General features: G+C 52.9%; 1 protein-coding gene across 2 annotated transcripts; it reads right to left on the bottom strand.

The window, feature by feature from the left end:
* Window positions 1-1,467: 1,467 nt before the first annotated feature.
* Window positions 1,468-25,911, bottom strand: ATP13A2 (ATPase cation transporting 13A2). Of its 2 annotated transcripts, XM_049771959.1 has the most exons (29): window positions 25,692-25,911; window positions 19,517-19,611; window positions 19,244-19,426; window positions 19,043-19,101; window positions 18,807-18,927; window positions 17,648-17,727; window positions 15,763-15,840; window positions 15,460-15,529; window positions 14,617-14,751; window positions 14,455-14,521; window positions 14,232-14,363; window positions 10,416-10,571; window positions 9,938-10,048; window positions 9,800-9,846; window positions 9,514-9,702; window positions 7,971-8,177; window positions 7,439-7,534; window positions 7,206-7,365; window positions 6,953-7,073; window positions 6,723-6,847; window positions 4,842-5,002; window positions 4,599-4,715; window positions 4,429-4,508; window positions 4,030-4,182; window positions 3,853-3,949; window positions 2,499-2,722; window positions 2,263-2,414; window positions 1,981-2,150; window positions 1,468-1,886 (listed from the first exon to the last, which is right to left on the bottom strand). In XM_049771959.1, the coding sequence occupies exons 1-29, from the start codon at window positions 25,699-25,701 to the stop codon at window positions 1,752-1,754; spliced, it is 3,531 nt and encodes a 1,176-aa protein (XP_049627916.1). In that variant the 5' UTR covers window positions 25,702-25,911; the 3' UTR covers window positions 1,468-1,751. The 2 variants fall into 2 exon arrangements, with proteins under 2 accessions (XP_049627916.1, XP_049627917.1); XM_049771960.1 differs by lacking the exon at window positions 7,439-7,534.

Here is a 25,911-nt window from a genome sequence, read left to right as displayed (position 1 = left end):
AGCATCACCAGGTGTGAACTCCTCAAACAGAACAAAACCCTAACAACAACAACAACAACAACAACAACAAAAATAACAAAAACAAAGGAGGCATTTGTTTAAGACAAGTCTATGTTCCATCCACCCCTTTCAGGAGGGGAGACAGAGAGTGGGAACTGGAGTAAAAAAGATCTGGACCTGGGGTGGAAGGAATTGCCTTACAGATCATGCCTGATAAATCTATGTCAAGAGTTCCACTTTTCTGGGGCTGAAGAGATAACACAGTGGTAGGGCATTTGTCTTGCATACGGCCAACCCGGCCAACCAGGAGGGACCTGGTTCAATTCCCAGCATCCTATATGGTCCCCCAACCTGCCAGGGGGAAATTTCTCAGCTTAGAACAGGAGTAACCCTTGAGCACTGCTGGGTGTGGCCCAGAAACCAATCAATCAATGAAGTTAAAAAAAAAAAAAAAAAAAGAAGAGTTCCTTGGGGCTGGAGAGATAACATGGAGGTAAGGCATTTCCCTTGCATGCAGAAGGACCACAGTTCAAACCCCTGCATCCTATATGGTCCCCCAATCCTGCCAGGGGCGATTTCTGAACAGAGCCAGGAGTGACCACTGAGCGCTGCCAGGTGTGACCCAAAAACAAAAAAACAAAAAAAAAGAGTTCCAGTTTTCAGTGTTACACATGCATGGAGTTGGGCCTGGCAGCGCCATCTGGGATCCCTGGCACCACAAGCAGTTTCCAGCCATAATCAGGCAGCTAAAGGGATGCAACCTTTGGCAAGCACCACACTAAAAAGACGTGCAAGTATCGCTTCAAATTCCCGTGAATGCCAGAACCATGACCTATGTGCCTTTAAAATAGTGTGACTCCTGGTGAGTGCATGTATGAGCACCCCAAGGAAAGGAGAGTGGGTCTTGGAACACCTCCATGGTTGTGTGAGCATGATTACCTCATGTGCAGGAGAACCACAATCAGTGATGCCAGGTAATCCCCATAGCATCAGCCATAAAGAGATCCAGCCCCACCTCGGACTGACTACCTGTGTGACCTCCTAGGAGACTCAGTTTTCTTCTTTTTCTTTTGGTTTTTGGGTCATACCCGGCGGCAGCGGCGCTAAGGGGTTACTCTTGGCTCTGCACTCAGAAGTCACTCCTGGCAGGCTCGGGGGACCATGTGGGATGCCGGGAATCGAGCCACCATCCGTCCTGGGTTGGCCGTGTGCAATGCAAATGCCTTACCGCTGCGCTATCACTCTGGCCCTGGAGATTCAGTTTCTATATCTGCGAAATGGGGACAGAGTTCAGTGATACTGTATATAAAATGCTGAATGCAGGGCATCTGTTCAACCTAAAGAATTATGACCATCTGATGAGAGAAGAGCGGCCCAGGCAAGGGTGTTTTCCACTGTAGTCTGAAAAATTCAAGAGCTGCTGGGGGCAGATGTGCTGGGTCCCAGTGCAAGACAGGCACAGACAAGTCAGGAAAATATGAGACTTTATTTGCTCCACCAACAGCAGCTTTAGTGGGGCTGGTAACTGCTGTCTCTATGCAGAAGGTCTAACATGAGGACCATGGCTCACATAGCCCTCCCGTAGAAAAAAGGGAAGTGGTACCAGGCGGACACACTTGGGGCACAAGTATGCCACCTACCAACCTCAGGGCTGTCAGGAATGATGATGGTGGTGGTATCTGGAGATGGACCCAGGGTAGGTAGGGCTCAGTGGCAGAGTTCGTGTCCAGGATGCCAGCTCAGGGCCTGTACTACCTCACAGGCCCAGTAGGGGGCGGCCAGGGCTGCTCTGCCAGCTCCTGCTCCAGTTGCTTAAATCGCTTCTTGGAGACCCTCTTGGGCTTGAGCCGCTGCAGGCAGGCAGGGAGGCACTGGTCCAGCACACTCTGCAGAGGGAGGTGGTGGGGGCAGTTGTGGCTGAGTGGCCCCGCCTGGCCCACCCGCCTCATAGTCTCTCCACCCCGATCCAGAAAGCCCCACCTCGAGCATGAAGGCCCCCACAAAGTTGCAGGCGATCAGGCCTAACAGCAGCATCTTGAAGCTGGTGTCAGCGATGGGCTTCAGTGCCAGCGGCCCCTGCAGGAGGCCGGGGGCCAGGAGGAGGCCCACCAGGACAGAGGCCAAGAGCACCAGGGCCACTAGGAAGGACACTGCGGGGGGTGGGGGTGATGGTTGAGGGGATCGCCCACTGCTAGGACCCCTCCACTTCTCTCCCGTATGCCTCCTTCACCACCCTGTGCACCCCCCACTGAGGGCTGGCACCATTGGTGTAGAGTGGCTGGCGGAAGGGCGCGCCCTTAGACATGGCCACAGCCAGGATGAGGTACTGGAAGCTGGACAGGGAGAAGACCACTGTGTTCTCGTAGTTGGGCAGGTTGTCGGGAGCAGGCACTGTCCTGTTCAGTGGTACAAACCTGGATGGTGCAGGCACCAGGGGTTAGGGATCTGGTGGGGGAAGAAGGGTGGGATGGGGGTGGGTACAGGGGCTTCGAACTCACCAGGGCTGGGCTACAGTCAAGAAGTAACCCCCGAGTTGCACGCCAGCCACCAGAGTCACCTGCAGCAGCAGGCTGCTGAGGACAGGTACGCTGAGCAGGGCCCCAGGAGGCCGTGCCCGGCCCAGGGTCTTGGCCGGCCCTGTGCGGCTCATGAGCACTGCCACGGTGGTAGTGATGACCAGGTCGATGGCCAGGAACTGCACGTCGCCCAGGTTAGTGTTGATCTGCCAGCAGGGGAGAGGGCAGAGGGGAAATTGAGGTCTAGCCATGACCCAGAGTCAGAGAGAAGGAGGAGGCTCGCCAGTCAATGAAAAAGGGTAGGAGAGATATAATACAGCGGTAGGGGATTTAGCTTGCATGTGGCTGACTTAGATGGACTCAGGTTTGATCCTTGACATCCCATATGGTACCCGAGCCTGCCAGGAGCCATTTCTGAGTGCAGAACCAGGAGTAACCCCTGAGCACCTCGGAGTGTGGCCCAAAAACCCAAAACAAAACAAAACAGAGTCAATGGAAGAGGCATTAGCACTGCCTTCAGGGAGTCAGCAGGAGAGAGGGCAGAGGGGAAACTGAGGCCTGGCTGTGACTCAGAGTCAGAGAGGAAGGAGGTTCTAACTCTCCAATCAGAAAGGGCAGCCATGTCCTCCTAACCTTGGGAGCCCTGAATCTGGTAGAGGTGGGGGGCTGCCCTGACTTTAATAAGCCCCTCTTCCAGGGGCTGGAGTGACAGGACAACGGATAGGGTGTTTGTCTTGCATACGGCCAGCCCTGGTTCCATCTCTGGTATCTCATATGGTCCTTGAGCCAGGAGTAATTTCTGAGTACAGAGCCAAGAGTAATGCCTGAGCGCTGCCAGGTGTGCCCCAGCGCCCAAAAAGCCCTCTTCCAGGGGCCAGAGCAGGTACTGTAGGTAGGGTGCTGACTCAGGTTCCATCTCCAGCATCCCATAGGGTCCCCCACCTTGAGCACTGCCAGGAGTGATTCCTGAGTGGAGTCCAGAGTAACCCCTGGGCCTTACCAGGTATGACCCATATTCGAATCTAATACAGGGAGGTCTCACGTGGGGAAATCTGATGTTGTCTTACACGACCCCCATTAGGTTACTGGACACCCTCAGTTTGGGACCTCAGAAAGCACCTAGATGTATAGTGGACACAGGACAGATGCTGGCACAGAATTCACATGGCCCTATGGTGTTGCCATTTCAAGTGGAATGAGTGACCAGAACTCAGAGGTGGGGAAGGGAAGGAGGCCCTGCAGGAAAGCCATAATCGGGACCTGTAGGGCTGGGGCTCAGCTCCACCACAGTCTCTCCCATGAAGACAGACCTTCCTGGAGCTTGCCGTGGACTCACCGTATAGAGCAGGAGGACAGAGATGAACTGCGTCAGGCTGTACAGGGCCATATATTTGAAGACGCTGAAGGATGTGTCCAAGGAGCAGCGACCTTCCCTGGGGTGTGGGGGTGAGTATTAGGGGCTGCCACACTTTAGCAACGCCCTTGACCCCTGGGGGGGGACCTGCCTCCTCACCTGATGACCATGGGCACACACTCAATGCTAGCCATGCTTGAGGTGAAGGGGGAGACTACGGAGGCCTCAGCCTGAGACAGCGAGATGCCCACGTCAGCCGCCTTCAGGGCCCCACAGTCGTTGGCGCCATCCCCACACATGCCTACGCAGTACCTGGCACATGGGATGGGACAAATTTGGGCTCACAGGTGGGCGCTGGATAGGAGGGTCCCGCCACTGGCCCCATCCATTCTAGAGGCTTGCTGAAGGAACCCCGACTCCCCCACTCAGGGAAGGCCTGGTCCACAAGGAGAAGCTTGGTAAACAGGGCCGTGGGCATTCCCAGCAGATGAGCCAGGGCAGTGGCCTGATTCCCCCAGGCTTGGGGGAGTCCCCAGAACTGCTGCCACCTGTACTCACTGAAGCTTCTGCAGCTCACACACCAGCTCTGTTTTCTGCTCTGGGGCCATTCGGGCAAAGACACAACCCTGGACCAAGACCTTGAGCAGAGGGGGTGGAGATGGGGTTGGGGTTGAAGAAATTGGGTGGGGGAGAGGAACAGGGGGAGGCAAGGGGTTTCCCTTCCCTACCTTGGGCAGCAGCTTGGGGAAATGCTTCATGAGGACCTCAAATGTGGACCCACTGAGGGCCAGGTGGCGGCAGCGGGGGTCTGGCTCCATGGTGTAGCCTGCCGTCTGGTTAGCATCCTGGGGGCACCAAGGATGTTCAGCTCAGCTCTCCTGTGCCACCCTGGAGCGTGGGCGCAGACCCAGGTGACACAGGTGGGCCCCTGAGGTGTGTGGGGTGTGGCAGGCATTCTGGGTCCCACTCACCGTGGCCCCATTCACAGTGGCAGGAGGGTCATCGGGCAGAAGCTCCAGTGAGGCTGGCTGACCCCGTGATGGGGGACGGGCATGGAGGATGACCAGCTGCTCCTGGGGTCCCACCATGCCACAGCTCCGTGCTACAGTGACAGCAGTCTGCAGGTTGTCCCCTAGAGGGACAATAAGGCAAGGTCAAGATTTGGTGATGGTGGACATCTGCAAACAGGGAAACTAAGCCTGGTGGCATCTCTGTTTAGGATGGGCCAAGCTCGGGTGAAGCAGTGGATGAACTCCGGTTTTCTTTGTCTGTGGCAAGGTCTTAAGAAGAAGAAATGCATGCCTTCTAATTGTGAGGTGAAACTAGAGGACGCTCCACATCATCCTGACTTCAATGTAAGATATGCACAGAATTCAGGATCTCTAACTACAGAAACCTGACATCAACAGCGATTGTACGAAAATTTTTTTTACTGGGACCGCAGGGAATGACTTAGGGGTTGGACAACCTAGTATGCCTGGTGCCCAGAGTTGGTCTTATGCCAGGAAACATCAGAGGTAAGGCCTTCTTGTATTTAGACCAAGGCTTTCATTTCCCCCATATTTTGCTGGTCCTATGCAGACAACAATTGCCACTCTCACACCGTTTTTACTGTATTTCTTTAACTTTCCTTAAAAAAAAAAAAAAAAAAAAAAAAAGGGCCCAGACAGATAGGACAGCGGCGTTTGCCTTGCAAGCAGCCTATCTAGGACCAAAGGTGATTGGTTCGAATCCGGGTGTCCCATATGGTCCCCGTGCCTGCCAGGAGCTGTTTCTGAGCAGACAGCCAGGAGTAACCCCTGAGCAACGCCGGGTATGGCCCAAAAAATAAACAAACAAACAAAAAACAACAACAACAAAAAAGAAGAGCTTACTAAACCTTCTTTTAGGGCTTTAATGAGTTCAACGGTGATTCAATAATTTTCAAAAATATACTTGCTACTGAACTTTGTCTTCTTTCCTTTCTCTTCCATCTCTTTAGTTTTTCTATTTTTTAAAATAACTTTGCCTTTGTTCTTCCTAAAACAAATGTATTATGATCAACTGTGTTAACTATGTGATGTATTTTCTTTAAATAAAAAATAAAAAAAAGAAGAAGAAATGCAAAGACAGGACCACAAGGGCATCAGAGCGTTGTGGCGCTTTGCTGGAAGGTTCGTGTATGAGAGGGACATGGGGAACTCACACACTGCCCCATGGAGAATCTTTTTACTCCCTGAAACTGTCATAACCTTTGAAGTTATGACTTCACTCTCTCTCCTCATTTCTTTTTTTTTTTTTTTTTTTTTTGGTTTTTGAGTCACACCCAGCAGTGCTCAGGGGTTGCTCTTGGCTCTATGCTCAGAAATCACCCCCGGCAGGCACGGGGGACCATATGGGATGCCGGGATTTGAACCAATGACCTTCTGCATGAAAGGCAAATGCTTTACCTCCATGCTATCTCTCCGGTCCCTCTTCTCATTTCTTAGAGGTGAAACTGAACTTGGGGAGGCTGAAATCATGAGCCCTGAGTCTTGGAAAAAAGCTATTGCTGGGAGCCTCACTGTCCTCTGGCAAATGGGACCTAAGGGTGGGTGCAATTGTTTTGTTTTGTTTGGGGTCACACCCAGCGGTGCTCAAGGGTTACTCCTGACTCTGCACTCAGAAATCGCTCTTGGCAGGCTCTGCGGACCACATGGGATGCTGAGGATTGAACCTGAGTCCATCCTGTGTCAGCTGCGTGCAAGGCAAACGCCTTATCACTGTGCTATCTCTTTTGCCTCTGCAATTCTTTTTGGAAGGGACCCTAGAAATGCCCATGAAATGGCTTGAAGCAGGGCGCAGAGGGGCCTGGGAAGGGGCAGTCCTGGCACCTGTAGCCATGATGGTACGGATGCGGGTCCGCCGCAGGGCCTGGATGACCGAAGTTGTCTGTGGCTTCAGCAAATTCTTCATGACCAGTAACCCCAAGAGGTTCAGATCCTGCTCCACAGAATCCCTGAAAAGTAGCAGTCGTGGGTCAGGGCCACAGTCCCCAAATCACTCTGCTCCTGCCTGGGTCTCAGGCTCCATCTCTAGGGCCTGTGATGGGGCTGGGGCCCACCTGGTGAGCGGCTGAGCTGCTTCTGGGGTAGGTGCGATGGGCAGTAGTTTGCCTGCGAGAGCCACGACCCGATAGCCGGAAGCTGTGTAGCTCTGCAGTGTCTCGGCGAAGTGGGTGGGCACTGCCCGGGAGAGAGTCACAAGACAGAAAGCTGGACATCCCCCTTCCCTCCCCGCCTCCATAGTAAGTGCTTCACTCTCTCTCCCATGCTGTGCCCATGCCTGACCGGCAGGCTTGACCCTGCTCCTCTCACCTGTCTCGGGGTGGCATAGGCTGGCCACCAGCTCAGGAGAGCCCTTGACATAGGCTTCAGGCTGCGCAGCCCCTGGCCATGCCACCACTACATCCATACGCTGCAGGACCGATGAGAAGGGGAAGCGACCCAGGATGCTGACAGGCACCATAGGCTCCTCCTGTGGGGCCAGAGAGGCAGCTGAGAGGTTGGTCTGGGCCTTCTACCCTTCCCGGGGATGTCGCTCCACTCACCATGCCCTGTGCCTGTGGCTCCTGATGAGGTGGTCTCATCACCGCCAAGACCTGGGTGCCCAATACTGGGTCCGCAACTGGCCCCTCTTCTAGACGCTGCCAGGCAAGCATAGAAAGGTGGCCTCTGAAGGCAGGGTGCAGGCTGGGCCCAGGGTCCCTAACCCTTAGCCCTGCAGAGAGGCAGCTTGAAAGAAGCAAGCTGTTGACTCCCAGCAGTTACCTCATGGGAGATAGGACCAGTAGTATCAACAATGTGGTTTTGGCTTTCAGTGGGCTAAAGAGCAAACATGCTCTGCCACATTCAAGTGATGATTGGGTGACAACTGGGGACAATTTCCCCCCAACCTCCCTTTGAGTGTGGATTTGAGCTGCCTTCCTGGGGGTCCTGGGGACCTTGAGTGTGAGGGTGAGTGTGGAGCTCAGCACAGTGCTGAGGCCATTTTTATTCCTGATGGGGGTGAATGCAGAGATCCAAGAACAGAGACAAGGTGGAGAGAGCTGTGGCAGGGGCTGCCCTATTCTGTTTCCTCACCCAGCCAGTAGATTCCACCATCTTGAGGTCCATAGGGTCGCCCACTGGGGTGTCCTGGAGAAGGCTGAGGGTGTGGCAGGTGGCCAGTGCACGCAGCAAGGGTCCCATAGGCAGACAGCGGGGCTCGGGGACCAATGGCAGGAATGCTTGGTCTTTCAGAGGTACCACTCCCATCACATCCAGGCCATCCTCTGTGAGTGTGCCAGTCTGTGGGGGGTGGACCAGAGAGTCCTGCTCAGGTGGCATCCACATCTGGGCTCAAGTAGGGGCATCCAAGGGAACTCCAGGCACCAGAACAGAGGCCCCATTTGCTCCAGCCATGAACACAAGGGAGGGGAAATCCCTCTGCCAGGCTCACCCTCCCCATCCCCTTTGGCTCCTCAACCTGACATCACTTCTGGGGGGAGTCTTTTACATCCAGGATATCTGGTTCCTGCTGGGCATCCTGCCCACTTTCTCTGGCCTTCCCTGTGCTCAGAGCAGGAGCAGGGCCTTGGCTTCCCACCATGAGCAGTAAAGTTGTTGGACAGAGGAGTGAGTGCGATTCCCACATGCCTCTGACTGGCAGCTTTATGTGATTTTTTTTCTTTTTTCGGGGTGAGAGCAGGAGGGTGATGTTCCATGTTTACTCTCGGTTCTGACTCAGGTATCACTCCTGGTGGTGCACAGGATGCTGGGGGTGGAACCCTGGTCAACCACGTGGAAGGCAAGTGCCCTACCTGCTGCGCCAGACCCCCCTATGTGGCTTCTTGGCTTGCCTGGGAGCTCGGATTTTGATTCTGATCCTTTCCCCTTCCCCCTGTCCCAAAACACTGGGTGCCTGGGAAGAAGGCTCAATGGGCTGAGTGTTTGCTATGTATGCAGCAGGTCCTGGTTTGATCCTCAGTACCACATGCTCCCCCTCCCCCCAAAAAAAGGTCTCTGGGAGCAATCCTTAAGCAGAGCCTCTAAGCACTGCCAGATGCCAAAACAAACTAAACAGTGAAAACACTCTGAGGATTCAGTGTTCTGGGACACATTTAGACTCCCAAGCAGAACTGTCAGCTCTGCCTGTCAGGGATCTGCCCTGCTGAGACTCCTCCACAATGAGTCCCTGAGGGGCCTTGATCAGAGCTGCCCCCCATTTCCCTTTTAAGAAAGTGACCCCTTCCCATCCCTCATGCAGCCCCCTCAGTGCCCATTCCCACCAGTGGCTGTGTGCTCCCCATTTACTTATGTGAACAAAGATGGCAGGAAGAGGATGGCTATCCAGGTGGGGACCGATACCCGGAAGGGCCCCTGGCTCTCCAGTGCTGAGAGCAGTACGGGGTACCGCAGGCTCTCCATGGGTTCCCAACACATAAAGAAATCACAACTGTTGGTCAACATGTTCCCGAGTGACCCCATCCCCACCCCTCATACCCAATACAGGCCCAGGTCTCTGTCATGATCTTGGGATCTTAGACCATACTGGTTGAAGGACAGAAGCAGGGTGGGATAGACCTTGTGTCTGATCCAGGGTGCCATGTCTTACTTTTTGTCAGTCCCACCCTTTGAATCCTACCTTGTCAAAACACACCAGCTGCAGCTTGGCCCCCAGGTTGATACGTAGAGGGTGGAGACAGAAGATGCCCTGGCGCTTGAGCCGACTCTGGGCATAGAGTGTGCAAACGGTCATGGCAGCTGGCAGTGCGGGCGGCACCACCACAGTTACCAAATCCAGGGCCCGGATTACGATCTCACTCAGAGGCACCTGGAAGAGGTTTTGAGTGTGTCCAGTACTAGGCTGGGAAGGACCCTAGCTCATGGGCAGAGACACCACCCTACCTACCTCCCTGCCAGAACCTTACCCTGTTTCGGTGAAGAATAAAGATGCTATAGATGGTACCGAGGAGAGCTGAGGAGAGAGCACAGTGGCATTTGGGATTGGGCCTGGCGAAGTGGGGCACGGGGTATGGCAAAATGAGAGGGTATTGTGGGATATTCACCCAACACAGAGAGGGCAGCCACGAACTTCATGCTGTGCCTGTAGAATTTAAAACTGACAGGCCGGGGGTGCAGGATAGAGCTCACCAGGCCTCCTTTGGCTGTGCAGAACCCTGTGTGGAGGCAAGAAAGCAAGGCAGGGGACAGTGAGGGTTGGGGCAGTCTGTCCCCAGTACCAGAAGGCAGCAGTCACCCAAATGGTGGTCTCACAGAACAGCCTGCAGACTTTGGCCCAGGGCTCTTGCAGAAAAGAAAGCAGTGGGCACTGTCTATATATTAGCAGTTTTATGTCATGCAGACCCAAATTTGGCCGGCAAAGGTAACCTCTGGCTATACTGGGTCCCCTCCTGTGCAGTCAGACCTGGCTCCACAAACAGTGAGGATACTCTGGATCCCAGAAGCCCGAGTGGGTTGGGAGGCCACGCTGACAGGACAGGGTCAAGCGGGGCCCACCTCGCTTTGGTGAACCTTAGTTCTTACCTGTCCGGGTGACCACAGCGAGCACGCGGGGTCCTGTGAAGGAGCGGGCCTGCAACACCATGGTCCCACAGAAAAGGGAGTGCCGCCGGTGCATCTCTGGGCAGTAGGGGACTGGCGCCTGTGGTAGGGCTGTCTTCAGCACAGGAACACTCTCTCCTGGAAGGTGGCAGTGGCAGTGGCAGTGAGAGCCTGCCGGGGCTTCCTGCCACTGTCTCACCAATAGGGCCAGGAGTTGCTATGGAATTTTTTCTGGGGGCTTCTCCGCTTTGATTCCTATCACCCTGGTTCTGAAAGTCATTGCCCCTTTTCCCAGAGAGGGATCCTGAGGTTCAGAGAGGCAGAAAGACAAAGGGTGCATGTGTGTCAGCCAGTACCAGAAACTGAGCTGCAGGAGCCAAGCAGCATATAAGCATGGGGGCTAGGAGCAGAGATACTTCCTCCTGTTTGCATTTTTTATTTTGTCCCCTTCCCTCACCCCCAGATGCTCAGGGATTATTCCTGGCTTTGCACATGGGAATTATTCCTGGTGGGAATCAGGGGATCAAATGAAATGAAATGCTGGGGATCAAAACCAGGTCAGCCACTTGCAAAGCAAGAGCTCAATTTCCTGCACTGGATCTCTGACCCCCCTCCTGTTGGAATGTTTTTTATAACAAGCTATAATATTTTGTTTGGTTTTAGGGTCACATAGGTGATGTGCTCCAGGGCTATTCCTGGCTTGATGCTCAAGGACCAATTCTGGCAATGTTCAGGGGAATATATGGTGCCTGGAATTGAATTCTGGCTTCCTGCATAGAAAGTATGTGCTCAGTGTGTAAAGAATCTCTCCAGCCCACATTTTTTTTTTTTTTTTTTGGTGTGGTTCTATGCTCAGAAATCGCTCCTGGCAGGTTCGGGGGACCATATGGGATGCTGGGATTCGAACCACCGTTCTTCTGCATGCAAGGCAAATACCCTACCTCCATGCTATCTCTCTGGCCCCACATTCTTTTATTTTATTTTATTTTATTTTATTTTTGGTTTTTGGGTCACACCCAGCAGTGCTCAGGGGTTACTCCTGGCTGTCTGCTCAGAAATAGCTCCTGGCAGGCCCGGGTGACCATATGGGACACCGGGATTAGAACCAACCACCTTAGGTTCTGGATCTGCTGCTTGCAAGGCAAACGCTGCTGTGCTATCTCTCCAGGCCCTATTCTTTTTTTTTTAAATAAGGACCAACCCAAGCAGAATGTATGTGGGGTTTGAGGGGGTACATGGACACCCTTAGCTTGGCTTGGCCATGTGAGCATGTATAGTACTTGGAGGTCACTTTTCTTTTCTTTTTTTTTTGGGTGGGGGGTCACACCCAGCAGTGCTCAGGGGTTATTCCTGGCTCCAGGCTCAGAAATTGCTCCTGGCAGGCACAGGGGACCATATGGGACACCGGGATTTGAACAGATGACCTTACCTCCATGCTATCTCTCGGCCCCCACTTTTCTTTTCTTTTATGATGGATGCCAAAAATTAAACCTAAGACATGCAAGGTATATAGGCTATCACTGAGTCATTGCCCTGTCCTTAGTTAAATTCCTTTTATCTCAGCTCTGTAAACCCCGGTTAGCTATTTGGCAGAAAGAAGTACTCCAGCTAGGGACATGGCTCAAGTCATTTGCCCCAGCATATGTGAGGCCTTGGGTTAGAGTTTCATATCACATATGGATTTGTAAGTACTACATTTCTGGGTGTGGCCACAGAGCAATTTAAAGTCTTTCTTTTTTTTTTTTCTTTTCTGTTTTTTGGTTTTTGGGTCACTGCCGGGATTCGAACCACCATCCTTCTGCATGCAAGGCAAACGCCTTACCTCCATGCTATCTCTCTGGCTCCAAAAATCTTTTCTTTTCTTTTTTCTTTTTTGGTTTTTGGGTCATACCTGGTGGTGCTTAGAAGTTACTTCTGGCTCTGTACTCAGAAGTCACTCCTGGCAGGCTCAGGGAACCATATGGGATGCTGGGAACTGGGACATCCCAGACGAACTGGGGTCCATCATGTGTTGGCTACATACAAGGCAAATGTCTTACTGCTGTGATATAGCTCTGGCCCCTGAAGTCATTTTTAAAAAGCATTCAGGGGCCCGGAGAGATAGCACATCGGTGTTTGCCTTGCAAGCAGCCTATCCAGGACCAAAGGTGGTTGGTTCAAATCCCGGTGTCCCATATGGTCCCCTGTGCCTGCCAGGAGCTATTTCTGAGCAGACAGCCAGGAGTAACCCCTGAGCATCGCTGGGTGTGGCCCAAAAACCAAATAAATAAATAAATAAATAAATAAATAAATAAATAAATAAATAAAATAAAAAGCATTCAGGACTAGAGAGATAGTAGAGCGGGCAGGGTGATTGTTTTGCATGGATTCCCAGCACCCCATATGGTTCCCTGAGCCAACCAGGAATAATTCCTGAATACAGAGCCAGAAATAAGTACTGAAGATTGAAAGATGTGGCTCAAAAATAAACAAAAGAACAAATACATGGAGCCAGAGCAATAGCACAGTGGAGAGGGCATTTGCCTTGCACACAGTCAACCTGGGTTCAATCTCCAGCATCCCATATGGTTCCCCGAGCCTGCCAGGAGTAATTTATGAGTGCAGAACCAGGAGTAACCCGAGTGCCACTGGGTATGGCCTAAAAAACAAACAAGCAGGAAAAGAAAAGAAAAGAAAAGAAGAGAAAAGAAAAGAAAAGAAAAGAAAAGAAAAGAAGAGAAGAGAAAAGAAGAGAAAAGAAAAAAGGGACCGGAGAGATAGCATGGAGGTAGGGCATTTGCTTCATGCAGAAGGTTGGTGGTTCAAATCCCAGCATCGCATATGGTTCTCCAAGCCTGCCAGGAGCAATTTCTGAGTGTAGAGTGCTGCCGGTGTGACCCAAAAACCAAAAAAAAAAAGAAAAGAAAAGAAAAAAAAAAAAGAACAACAAACAAAGAGTAGCCAATTCCAGGTACTGGAGTCATAGTACAGAGGACAGAGCATTTCACTTGCACACAACTGACTTGGGTTCAATCCCTAATCCCTTCCAGAAGCAATCCCTGAATGAAAAACCAGGGTAAGACATGAGCACCACCAAATGTTGCTCATATTATTGCTCCCCCTCAAAAGAGCAAGCAATCTTTTAGTGCACGTCTATGAAAATAAGATTTTATATGGGGGGGGGATAGAGTAATAGCATAGCAGATAGGGTATTTGCCTTGCATTCAGCCAACCCAGATTTGATCTTGCCATCTCAAGATGGCTTCCTAAGCACCATCAGGAGTGATTCCTGAGTACAGAACCAGGAATAACCCCTGAGCATTGCTGGGTGTGGCCCCCCAAAACCAAAACCAAAAATAAAAAGTAAGATATTATTTTTGGCTTTGGACCACACCAGGTGGTGCTGAAAGGGTGTTGCTCCCATCAGTGCTTGGGGACCATGTCATATCATACTGGGGCTCAAATGTAGGGCTTTGCCATGTGCTCAGTTCTGTAAACTATTTTCAGGGCTCAAACACCCGTTCACTATTGCCCCATTCATGCTCTTAAGGCATTTAGCACATCCCTATCCAGGAGGAAGGTCTCCATCCCTATTGTACATGAAGGAACTGAGGCTCAGAGCAAGGAAGCCACACAGCCCGGCAGTGCTGGGTCAGCAGGTGCCAAGGCCCAGTGGTTCCTTGAGAACAAAAAGGAAAGCAGAAAACCCCAAGGAAGCGAGCGCTTTGACCTATGCTGAGAAGGGATGCAGAGTGAGGCCTGAGATGTCGCCAGAGGAGTAGACCCAGGGCTTAGGATGGTAAGGTGGGGCGGGCTAACCTGTTAGCGAACTCTCATTGACCATGCACTCGCCAGTCACCAGGGCAGCGTCACAAGGCATCAGCCCACCCTCCTGGGGCAGCACCAGGCAGTCTCCGGGTACCAGCTGGCTGGAGTCCACCCATTCCTCCTCTGCGGGCAAGTGGAAGGCTGAGCTTGGTCCATGGCACCCTCATGGGATCCCCACCCACCCACCTCCTCCCCTACTGCCCAAACTCCTCACCTCCCCCAGGCCGGCACACGCACACCCGTACTGACAGCTGCACCATGTCCCTCAGGGTCTGGCTTTGCTGTGAACAGGCAGATATGGGGGGGGGGGCGGTAGATGGGGGGGAGTCTCCTGGAGGAGCCATCTGCCCTGTCCTGTCCACTGCATGCTACCCACCTTTCTGGTCTTGTACAGTGACAGGCAGATGGAGATGGTGGAGATGAGGAAGATGCATAGGGCATACCAGTAGTAGTGGTCGGCCAGCCACAGCCCGATGCTGAAGGCCTGGAAGCCGTAGTAAGGGTTCAGTGCCTGGAGAGGGAAGGAGGAAGGAAGGGAGGAGCATTAGAGCATGTGTCCCCCTTCCCCCCAATAGCAGCCAAGACTTTAGACTAGGGAAGAGGTGCTAAGGACCGGTTAGGTTTTGCTCCAGGCCAGTCCCATCCCATAGCCACACCTTCATCCCTGCTTCTTCTCTCATGTCCCAGGTATTGGCTGAGAGCACGGCCCTCCCTCCACTCCTCTATAAGCACCATCATTCACCCCCCTACTCCATTACCAGCTCCACCTTACTGATGAAAAAAGCAAGACACAGGAGGATTAGATCACTTGGCTAAGGGCAACCCGGGAAACCCAGCTCCTAAGTGGTTGATGGGAGTCTAAATGAGGCCAGAGACCACGAATCCCTTTCACAGGACTTCCCTGGCTCAGAGGGGTGATACCGGATGAGTGTTCTCCTGGGGATGCCAGCTCTGGGCTTCCTTTTGTCTATGAGGGACCCCAAAACTCAGGTTCTTTATGATAAGTAGTCACCCATACTCCCTCTGTGCCAGACTATGCAGAGAATAAAAATTAGCAGTGCTCCAATTTTGCCCCAACTTTGGAGCAAACCTCCTGACACGGGAGGGCAAGATGTGTGGCCTCTCAGTCTCTGATCCTCCATAGTCTATGGAGAAAGGGTGGGAGGTGGCACTCCACTCTGGGGAAGGGGTCAGCTGCCTCCATAAAAGTCTACCCTACCTCGTCCACCAGCAGCTGCAGATAGGACTTGACAGGGACAGCAATGATGTTGGGGCCATAGATGGTCTTCCTGTAATGAGAAGAGTCAGAGCTCAAAGAGCTCCTGTTGTACATGCTGGTGCCCAACCACCACCCATGGCCCACCAGTACTGAACCCATAAGAGCAAACTAGTGGCAAAGGAGAGGCGGCCCATTTCACAGCTGAGACAGAGAGCCAGGAAAGGCAGGTGAGGGAAACAAGAGCACCCTGAAATATAGTGAGGTCCCTGTTTCCAGGGCTCCTCTGCTCCGAGGCCATCCCACCTCACACGCTGGTCCTTGGGGCTGAGACCAGAACTGGACTGGTGGATGTCTTCGCACATGCGGCCTTGGTCCAGCAGACTAGCAAAGGGAAGAGGGGATGCAGTGAGGGGCATGGGGCACTAATTCTGTATCCAGCCCCATGAGGATCCCAAATCTGCTATGGAGAAGGGTGGAGACCACAGCAGTGCCTTTGGTTCAGCAGCATGATCAATACCCCTGAGGCCTGTGGGGAACCCCTTAACCTCTCAGAGCTGCCTGTTTCCCTCTCCGGAACAAGGAAGATATAAGGCACTGCCTTTGGGGATCACTGGGGGCTGCAGCAAAATGTGTGGTGCAGAGTACTTGGACAGGGCCAGGCTGGCAACAGGCAGAGGTGCTCAACAGGCAGAGGGAGCAGATCTCAGAAAGAACGGCAATGGAGTCTACTCATAGCTGCCTTCAGCACCGTCTCAGACCCTGACGCACACTGCCCAGGGGAGCAGGCCTGGGGACCAGCTCATATTCTCTCCTGGGAGAAAGGGGACAACTGGTACCATGCGGCTCCTCACTCACAGCATGGGGGTGCCCAATGGTGAACTTTATAAATTAACTTCAAGAGATCTGTGGGGCCAGAGTGATAGCATAGAGGCAGGATGCCTCTCTTGCATGTGCCCAACCTGGGACAGACCTGAGTTCTTTTTTTTTTTTTTTTTTTGGTTTTTGGGCCACACCCGGCGGTGCTCAGGGGTTACTCCTGGCTGTCTGCTCAGAAATAGCTCCTGGCAGGCACAGGGGACCATATGGGACACCGGGATTCGAACCAACCACCTTTGGTCCTGGATCAGCTGCTTGCAAGGCAAACGCCGCTGTGGTTTCTCTCCGGGCCCTTATAAATTTCTTTTTTTTTTTTTGGGGGTGGGCCACACCGGTGACGCTCAGGGGTTACTCCTGGCTGTGCGCTCAGAAGTCGCTCCTGGCTTGGGGGACCATATGGGTTGCCGGGGGATCGAACCGCGGTCCGTTCTAGGCTAGCGCAGGCAAGGCAGGCACCTTACCTCTAGCGCCACCGCCCGGCCCCCAGACCTGAGTTCTATCTCTGGCATCCCATATGGTCCCCCGAGCCTGCCAGGATTGATTTCCTGAGAGCCACCAGGTGTGGCCCCCTCCAAAAATAGAGATCTGTGGACACCTGGCTCCAGGCATACTGAGACACCCCCGGCCCCCACAGATCTCAAGGTCCACCTCACCCTCACTGTTCTAGTTTTTTGGAACCACATTCTGAACAAATATCCCTGAGCTCATGGGGCCGGAGCAATAGTACAGCAGGTAGGGTGCTTGTCTTGCATGCTGTGGCTGACCGGGGTTCAATCATCCCTGGCATCCCATATGCTTTGGCAGGAGTAATTCCTGAGCATAGAACCAGGAGTACCCCTGAACACCACCGGGTATGGCGCCAAAACAAAACCACCAAAAATTGCTGAGCTTGAACCCTTGTCTCAGGGACTGCAGAATGAGTCTTGAGGGAAGAGGCGCTGTGAACTCATGTAATCAAGCCTTCCTAGGGAGGTAGCAGAACAGGACAAGGCTCAGGAATTGGAGGTTCTAGCCGTGAGTCCCAGCAGCAGTATGGTCACCTGGGAGACATCACCAGGGTTCATGAGGAATCAGAGCTGCCCAGTACTTGGCACTATCTACATGTCACACCCCCTGATCTGGGACCACAGCTGCTGTACAAACATGCAGTGTGGCCTATGGTGGCACCCCAAGGAGGAGGGGGTTGGTCTTACACAATCTAAAGAACCTGAGGCCTATCGTAGAGAACTAAGGCCTGGCCCCTTCCTGCACCCTGGAACCTGACCAGCCCTGCCAAGGGGAGTGGCTGAAGCTGTCTTGGCTCTGGCCCTACCTGACGTGGCAGAAGGTCTGTTGGGTCTCGATCCAGACATAGCGTTGGCCCTGAAAGATGTAGAATCGTAGCAACTGTTGCTGGGGGAGGGGGAGAAAAAAAAAGTTTCAGGATAGAAGTGACCATGCAGGAGGATGTGTGGGCGGGTGGGGGAAGAGGGATTTCCATTGTCATAGAAATAGAAGCAGGAGAGGGAACTGGATAGATAGTACAATGTGTAGGAGGGCTTCTTTGCATGCAGCTGACTTGGGTTTGATCCCTGGCACCCTATATCATTCCCCAAGCACTGCCTAGAGAGGGATCCCTAAGCACAGAGTTAGAAGTAAGCCAGGTATGGCCCACCCTCTTCTCCCCACAACCAACAGGAAAATAAAGAAAAGAGGAGGGAGGGGCCAAAGCAATAGCACTGTGGTAGGGTGTTTGCCTTGCACCAGCAAACCCAGAGCAGACCCAGATTTGATCCCCAGCATCCCATATGGTTCCCTGAGCCTGCCAGGAGCGATTTCTGAGTGCAGAGCCTGTAGTAATCACTGAGCACCAGAGGGTGTGGCTCAAAAACAAAGAAAAAAGAAGAGTTGGGAGAAGCTTGAGGGCAGGGAGCAATTGTTTTTTTGTTTTGTTTTGTTTGTTTGTTTGTTTGTTTGTTTTAAATTATGCAGTCAAGTTTCTCCCACATTTGGGGAAATCAAAGAGGTCAGCACACCGGGAGAAACCACCTTTGTTATCACAGTATCTCCCCTGCCAGGTAAGTATTGTTTATTTGTTTTGCTTTCGGGCTACTCTCCCGGCAGTGATTAGGGGGAAGGATGCCTCGTGCCTGGGGCGAGCCAGAGTTGGCTGCAAGCACCTTATCCTCTGTTCTATCTCTCTGGCTCAGGGTTTTAATTTTTTGCTTTGGGGGCCACACCTCGCAGCACTCAGGGGTACTCCTGGCTCCTTATTGGATGGGGTTACTCATGCAGTGTTGTGGATAGAGCCTGGCCTCCCACACCTAAAGTCTGAGCTCAGACCTTCGTGCCATCTCCCCAGTCCACATCCTGGCATTTGGAGGCAACAGAGTCAGAACCCCATGAAGGCCCCTAAAAGACATACAGTGCATCTCGCTCCCTGGCACTGCACAGACCGGGGGGGGGGGGGGGGCAAGATGTTTTTCACTCACTGCCTCTTCTTTCTGGTGAAGCTGGGCTGTGTCCTTCCACATATTCTCGGGCATGGCACCCACCGCTGCCTGGTTCCGGCCGTCATCCTCCATCACTGTAGCCTGTGAGGGCTGCTCTAAGCTGGGGAGGAATGTGACAGTTCTGAGGAGCTCTATACTGTCCCCTATGTCCCCCCCCCCTTCCACTGCAGGGACAAAAAGCATCAGGAGGTTTGGGGGACAAGAAGCTCTTTCACCTGTCCTTGCTGATGGCCTCGGTCTGTACCCGGACAGTATAGAGCTGCCATGCACTATCCTGGAACACAGAGGGGCGGCCTCAGGCCAGAAGTGCCCATCCTACAGGAAGCCAGGGGCCAAGCAGGTGTCCCCTGTCCACCCCCATTCCTCATCCTGGTCCCCGACTACACCCCTCCCTTTCGCCTCGATCAACCCGTCACCTCTTTGTCTCTTGTTTCGATGACGAGTGTTTCGGCGCATGCCAGGTTGCATGGCTGGAACCGCAGCCGCACCCCCCAGGCCGGCTTCCAGCGGAAGAGCAGCAAAGGGAGCCCCGCCATGAGCCAGACCACGAGGTGATAGCCAATGAGCCTCCATGGACTGCCAGAGTAGCCGCTGAGCTTCTGCCAAGGTGGAGAAGGTCAAGGAGGGGCGGGCTGTCTGGGAGGGCCGGGGAGTAGGCCTGCCTCGGGGTCTCCCTCACCCCTACGTACCACGGATGAAACTGAGGAGCTGAGGGGATCGAGCGATGGCTCGATCATCAGGGTCCCATAACTGGGGGCCGTGCTGCCCACGAGAGGGCTGCTGTCTGTGGGCAGAATGGAGAAAGGGTGTTTGCAAGGAGGCACCTCCTCACCTTTATGCATAACTGGCAGGCACGAGGATTCTGTGAAGGAGCTCGGTTATACATGCTACTCATCCACTGCTGGTTTTCTTTTCTTTCTTTGATTTTTGGGCCATACCCAGTAATGATCAGGGGTTATTCCTGACTCTGCAAGTTAGAAATTACTCCTGGAAGGCTTGGGAGAACCTATGGGATGCTGGGATTGAACCCGGGTTGGCTGCGTGCAAGGCAAATGCCCCACCTCTGCTGGTTTTCTCTTTTTTGTTTGTTTGTTTTATTGGGGGGGGCACATCCAGTGGCGCTCAAAGGTTACTCCTATCTCTGCACTCAGAAATCACTCCTGGCAGGTTCAGGGAACCATAAGAGATGCCAGAATTGAACCTGGGTCTGAATGGATTGGTTGCATACAAGGCAAATACTGTTTTCATTCAAAGCTGCTGTGTCCTAGTATATTCAGTCCAGAAACACGGGGTGGATGGTGGCGGGCACCCAGAATTTCTCTGGAGCACACCCCTGCAGCTATCAAACTCCTGGGAGTTCTGGACCTTATTTTTCCATCCTTGCCGAAGATGCTGAGTATGGACAGACAAGACGCACAGCCAGGGGCCAAGGAAATGGCTCCAAGGGCTAAAGCTCATTCCTGTTAGTGCATGGTCCACCCTGAGCACTGTTTGCTGTAGTCTGGGTGCACCACCCAGCACCAACACAGTGTTAGACCCACAGGTTGAACCCTCAGTCTGAACTGGTGGGCTATGTTTCACCCAGAGTGTACTTTGGGCTCCCATGAACTCTGCTGAGTGTGGTCTGCATTAAAAAATATTCAGGGCTGGGGGCCAGAGAGATAGCATGGAGGTACGGTGTTTGCCTTTCATGCAGAAGGTCATGGATTCGAGTCCCGGCATCCCATATGGTCTCCTGTGCCTGCCAGGAGCAATTTCTGAGCATGGAGCCAGGAGTAACCCCTGAGCACTGCCAGGTGTGACCCAAAAACCACACACACACAAAAAAAAATTCAGGGTTGGAGAGATAGCATGGAGGTAAGGTGTTTTCCTTGCATGCAGAAGGACGGTGGTTCTAATCCTGGCATCCCATATGGTCCCAAATCTGCCAGGAGCTATTTCTGAGCATAGAGCCAGGAATAAGCCCTGAGCGCCGCCAGTGTGACCCAAAGTCAAAAAAAAAAAAAAAAATTTCAGGGTTGGGGCTGGAGCAGTGGTGCACAAGGCATCTGACTTCCAAGTGCTAGACCGTGGTTCGATCCCCCAGCATCCCATATGGTCCCCCCAAGCCAGGAGCAATTTCTGAATGCATAGCAAGGAGTAACTCCTGAGCATCAATGGATGTGGCCCCCAAACAAACAACAACACAAATTCAGGGTGGGCTGGAGACATTGTACAGCAGATAGAACACATGTCTTGAATATGGCTGGCCTGGGTTCGATCTCTGGCACCCCTCTAAGCCACGTCAAAATGGTTCCTAAGCACAGAGCTAGGAGTAAGTCCTGAGCACCACTGGGTGCCTCATATGTGGTGTGTGTATGTGTGTGTGTGTCCATCCATCCTTATGTGTGGAATAGAGTGGAGGATGGGGAGACAAAGCCAGAGCCCAGGCAGGCCCTGAATGGAGTATTGGTTATGTGCCCTGATTTCCGAGAGTCACACGTGGACTCCATAAGATCTCTGGCCACCGTTCTCTGATGGCTGAACCTCCAGTTTATCAAATGGAAAAAATCAGAGCCAGTCTCAACAAATTGCTGGAGAGTTAAGTAGGCAAATTCATGCAGAGTCAGAGCTGAGGCTGAATGCAGCTCTTAACACCAGGGAATAAGTGCTTAAATGAAGTTGGTTGTGCTCATTATCATTCCTGGCTTAGGAAATGTCACCCTCACAGCCAGGGGAAGGGAGATGGGACTAGGAGGGACAGGACTTCACCTGATCTCACAGGCCACTGGGGTGTTCCCCAGGGTTGTAACAGAGGGATCACCATCCACCCTGGGGCCCCAATGATAATATCTCCATAGGGCACTGCCTTGCATGCTGCCTACTTAAGTTCCTTCTGTGGTACTAAGCATGGTTACCCCCCAGAATCAGCAGGGGTGAGTTTCAGTTTCTGAATGGAGAGGCAGGAAGTCAGGCTGGCCTCTCCTGAGGCTCAGAGAGCTGTAATTGGATGTGGGCTGGCAGGCTCCTCTCTGCCCTAGTGTGGGCCCAGCTGAGCCAAGGGAGGCTTGTCAAGGCATCACTTCCTTCCCTTCTGGGAGAGCGCACAGACTATAGCAGTGAGGCCTGTACTTCTCAAGCAGTAGCAGGGCCAAGGAATAGATCAGTCGACCAGGGGCTCTCTGTTCTTGGTCACCAATAAGTCAGCCACAGGCCTTTTCCCACCAGTTTCCAAACAGCCATGGACCAGAGCTTGTGGCCACACTGGGTGAGGGCAGGGAGGGCAGGTTACCTCCCCATCTCTAGCTGCTCTTGGTGCATTTCTATGATGCAGGGAGAAGCCACTGTGGGTTGTGAGGATGGACATAGATGGGCACTGTTTCAGGGCTTTCTGCATATTTAACAGGTGCAAATGGGGACTACTAGTTTTCCCATTTTACAGATGAAAAAAAAAAATGGTTCAAGAGGTACAAGAGGAGGCAGGCACCAGGGCCATACAGACTGCGAATGCTAGGATCTGTATATAGAGTCCATACTCACAACCATGGTGTCACTATCCCTGTTTTCCTCATCTCAATCATGAATTGTTCCCTGGTCTTAAAAGTAAGCTGTGCTCCTGAGCCACAGAGGGGAGAATCCTCCTAAACAGTTGTCTTGAGCACTACTTAATTGGGAAAGATGCGTTAAGTAGCAGCAGAAGCTTTTTCTCTCACCTTCCCTTCCATTCCCCCCTCCCTCTTTTCTTCCTTCCTTTACATCCTTTCTTCTTTCCTTTTTATCCTTTCTTTTTTCCTTCCTCCTTTTCTTCTTTCCTTCCTTCCTCTTTTCCTTCCTTTATAAGGGCCTTAGCTCTTTAATAAAAGAAGAAAAAAAAAGTAAGCTGTGCTTTGAAAAGCAAATGCTTTTAGAGTGTTCGAGCGTCCTCTCCTATCTTTGGAATAGTCTGGAAGCTGCCATTGCAGCACTGTCTGAAGTTCCTGCAGTGTGGGTTGGGCCAGCCTCTCTGCCAGCCAGGCCTGTCTTTCCCAGCAACCTGCCAAAAAAACCCACAGCTGGATCACAGATCCCCATGTATAGTCAAAAGTTCTTCCTGGGTCTCCAGCCCCAGCTACAGCTCATGCATGGATGGGAAGAGCCTGCAGCATTGCATACTCACACCCTGTGTTAATCTGACTTCATTCATGCATATCACCCTGGCAGGCTGTCCCTGCTTACAGATGAGAAAACAGAAGCACTTTACCCCTGGGTTTGCCCTAAGTCAGGCAGGGTCTATCTTACTCCAGTCCTCTCACCTGTACCCATACAGGCAGATACCACTCAACTACTCAGAGTCCCTTTGTCCTGCTCACCTGGCTGAGGCTCAGGTACAGGTTAATGAGGAATAGACGGGCACATGTCCAGTTGCCTGAATTGCATGGAAGTGAAGGTTACCTAAGACCCAATGTCTATCTCCTGCTTCCTAGTGAGTCAGCTGTGACCAAGGGTGTGGCCTCTCCATGCAGGGCCCTGCCATCAACCAGCCCACACCTCTCTGCCCCTGGGAACTAAGATGTTTCCCCTGGGAAATTCTTCCTGTGCCCCCACATCTATCACACTCAATCCTCTAATCACTTTACCAGGAACCGTTCATTTCTAGGCAGTCTTAAGGGGAAGTTTAGAAAAAGTTTCTAGAAAGTCAGGTCTGAAGAAAACCAGTCACCTGGCAAAGTCAGGTGCCAGGCACTCTCCTGCACAATCCCATTCAACTTCTCTGATGCTGGTGAGACAGTAGAAAGGGGTAAGTACATGGGCTTGGCACGCGGTAAGCCTAGGTTTCATTTTCAATACCAAATGGTATTCCAAGCACCAAGCAGGATATTGTGCATCACTGAGCACAGCTGGGTGTGGTTGAAAGCAGCACTGCAAGAACCATAAACAAACACTTGAGGGGCTGGATTGATAGCACAGCTGTAGGATGTTTGCCTTGCACTTGGCCAATACAGGATGGACCCTGGTTCTATTCCCAGCATCCTATAAGGTCCTGAGAGCCAGCCAGGAGCGATTTCTGAGCCCTGAGCCAGAAGTAACCCCTGAGCACCGCCGGGTGTGATTCCCTCCCCCCCACCAAAAGAACAAAGTAACAAAAATAACACCAAATTTGCTATGCATCTCTAGTTACATCTTAGTCTCTCCCTGGGAATGGTGCTGGAAGGTCAGGGATGTGTGGGACCACCTGCTTGAAGCAGCCCAGGGCAGGCACCCCAGGCTGGTGGGGGATGAGAATTCTCTCATCTGCTTTTCTTTTCTTTCTTTCTTTCTTTTTTTGTTTTTGTTTTACTTTTTTTTTGGGGGGGGGGTCATACCCGGCAGCACTCAGGGGTCACTCCTGGCTCCACGCTCAGAAATCGCTCCTGGCAGGCTCAGGGGACCATATGGGATGCCAGGATTTGAACCGCTGACCTTCTGCATGAAAGGCAAATCTCTCCGGCCCCTCATCTGCTTTTCTTTTCTTTCTTTTTTTTCTTTTTTTTTTTTTTTTTTTGGTTTTTGGGCCACACCCGGCGGTGCTCAGGGGTTACTCCTGGCTGTCTGCTCAGAAATAGCTCCTGACAGGCACGGGGGACCATATGGGACACCGGGGGATTCGAACCAACCACCTTTGATCCTGGATCCGGCTGCTTGCAAGGCAAACACTGATGTGCTATCTCTCCAGGCCCTCATCTGCTTTTCTAATACTGATCTCCTGAGACTAAACTTACTGAGCTCTGTCTCTGTGGCCTGCCTTGGGGGGGCAATGCACAGGGATCAGAGTCAAAATCATTTGGGAACCTCTTGTTTCCTGCGGAAGTCCTGGCTTCCTGCTGGGGGCCAGTCTGCTGCTCAGGGTGCAAAGGGGCTTCCTCTATGTTCCCAATGGTCACAGCTTCCTTTTCTATGCCTGAGCTGGAGGGGTGGCAGCCCGCAGGTACACTTTGATAGGTACCTGTAGACTCTAGGAGCCATTTCCCCCTTAGCTTCCTCCTATTCCCATAACCCAAATGCACCATGGATTGAAGAGGTGATGGTAAGTGCAGGAACAGATGTGGAGGGAGAGATCTAAACCAAGGGGTTGGCAGCTACTGAGAAGCCCCCAACCTTGATGGGTTCTTTGCAGGATCTGAGGGCTGAAGTCAGGGTCAGGGTCTGAGGTCCAGAGGGAGTTAGCTGTCCATCCATTCTCGGGGGGGGGGGGGGTGTTACATGAAAGATTCTATGGCTGAAGTGACAGTACAGCGGGTAGGCTGTTTGCTTTGCACACAGCTGACTGATTATGGATTCCTGGCACCACATTCCCCTGAGCCCTACTAGGAGAGTGTTCCCTGAACACAGAGCCAGAAGTAAACCCAGTAAGCACACTTGGGTGTGACCCAAAAGCCTAAACAAAAAAACCATTTAGACTCATGAAGGAGGAGTGGGTCTTGGACGCCTAGCCAGGCCTGAGTAGCATGAAGGGTATAGATCTGGCAGCTACGAGAGAGTGGGTGGCCTTGGTGAGCCAGGACGCGCTGCCCTAGGATCTGGGCCACCTGATCAGTCTAGCTCCATTCATCCTTTTGGACTCGAGGCCTGGGTGGGACGCAGTGCTCCTCCCCGAGCTTGCTGGCCCTGCTAGATAGACATCCTGAGCCCAGAAAAGGATCCAGGGGGGAGAAAGTGGTCTCATGCAGAACCACCACAGATCTCCAATCTGGGTCTTGCATGCAAAAAGCAGCCCAGAGCTGCTTTTGACATTTGCAGAGAAGCAGCACGATGCTGGGCCGCACCGGGCGCCATCCCCCGGCTCCGGGACACCGGGGATCGACGCCCGGGTCAAGCCCTCCCCAGGGCCGCTCTCCTAAGTCGGTGACAGGTGTCCCGGGCACTCACCTGCGCTCATGGCTCCTCGAGCTCATCGCCAGCCCCGGCGCGGCGGCCCGAGGCCCGGGCGTCGCGATGCCCCGCTGCAGGGAGCTCGGCCGGGAGGCGGGAGGCCAGGGGCGCGGGGATGCGGGCGCGAGAGCGCAACCGGGGGGCAGCGGAGAGACTCCGAGGCCCGCGCGCAGGGGAAGGTGCAGCAGCCGGGCTCCGAGCGCCGCCGGGTCCCGCC

Source organism: Suncus etruscus, chromosome 4, assembly GCF_024139225.1.
Source record: "Suncus etruscus isolate mSunEtr1 chromosome 4, mSunEtr1.pri.cur, whole genome shotgun sequence".
Taxonomy (NCBI): domain Eukaryota; kingdom Metazoa; phylum Chordata; class Mammalia; order Eulipotyphla; family Soricidae; genus Suncus; species Suncus etruscus.
This window is presented reverse-complemented; position numbering and strand designations above follow the sequence as displayed.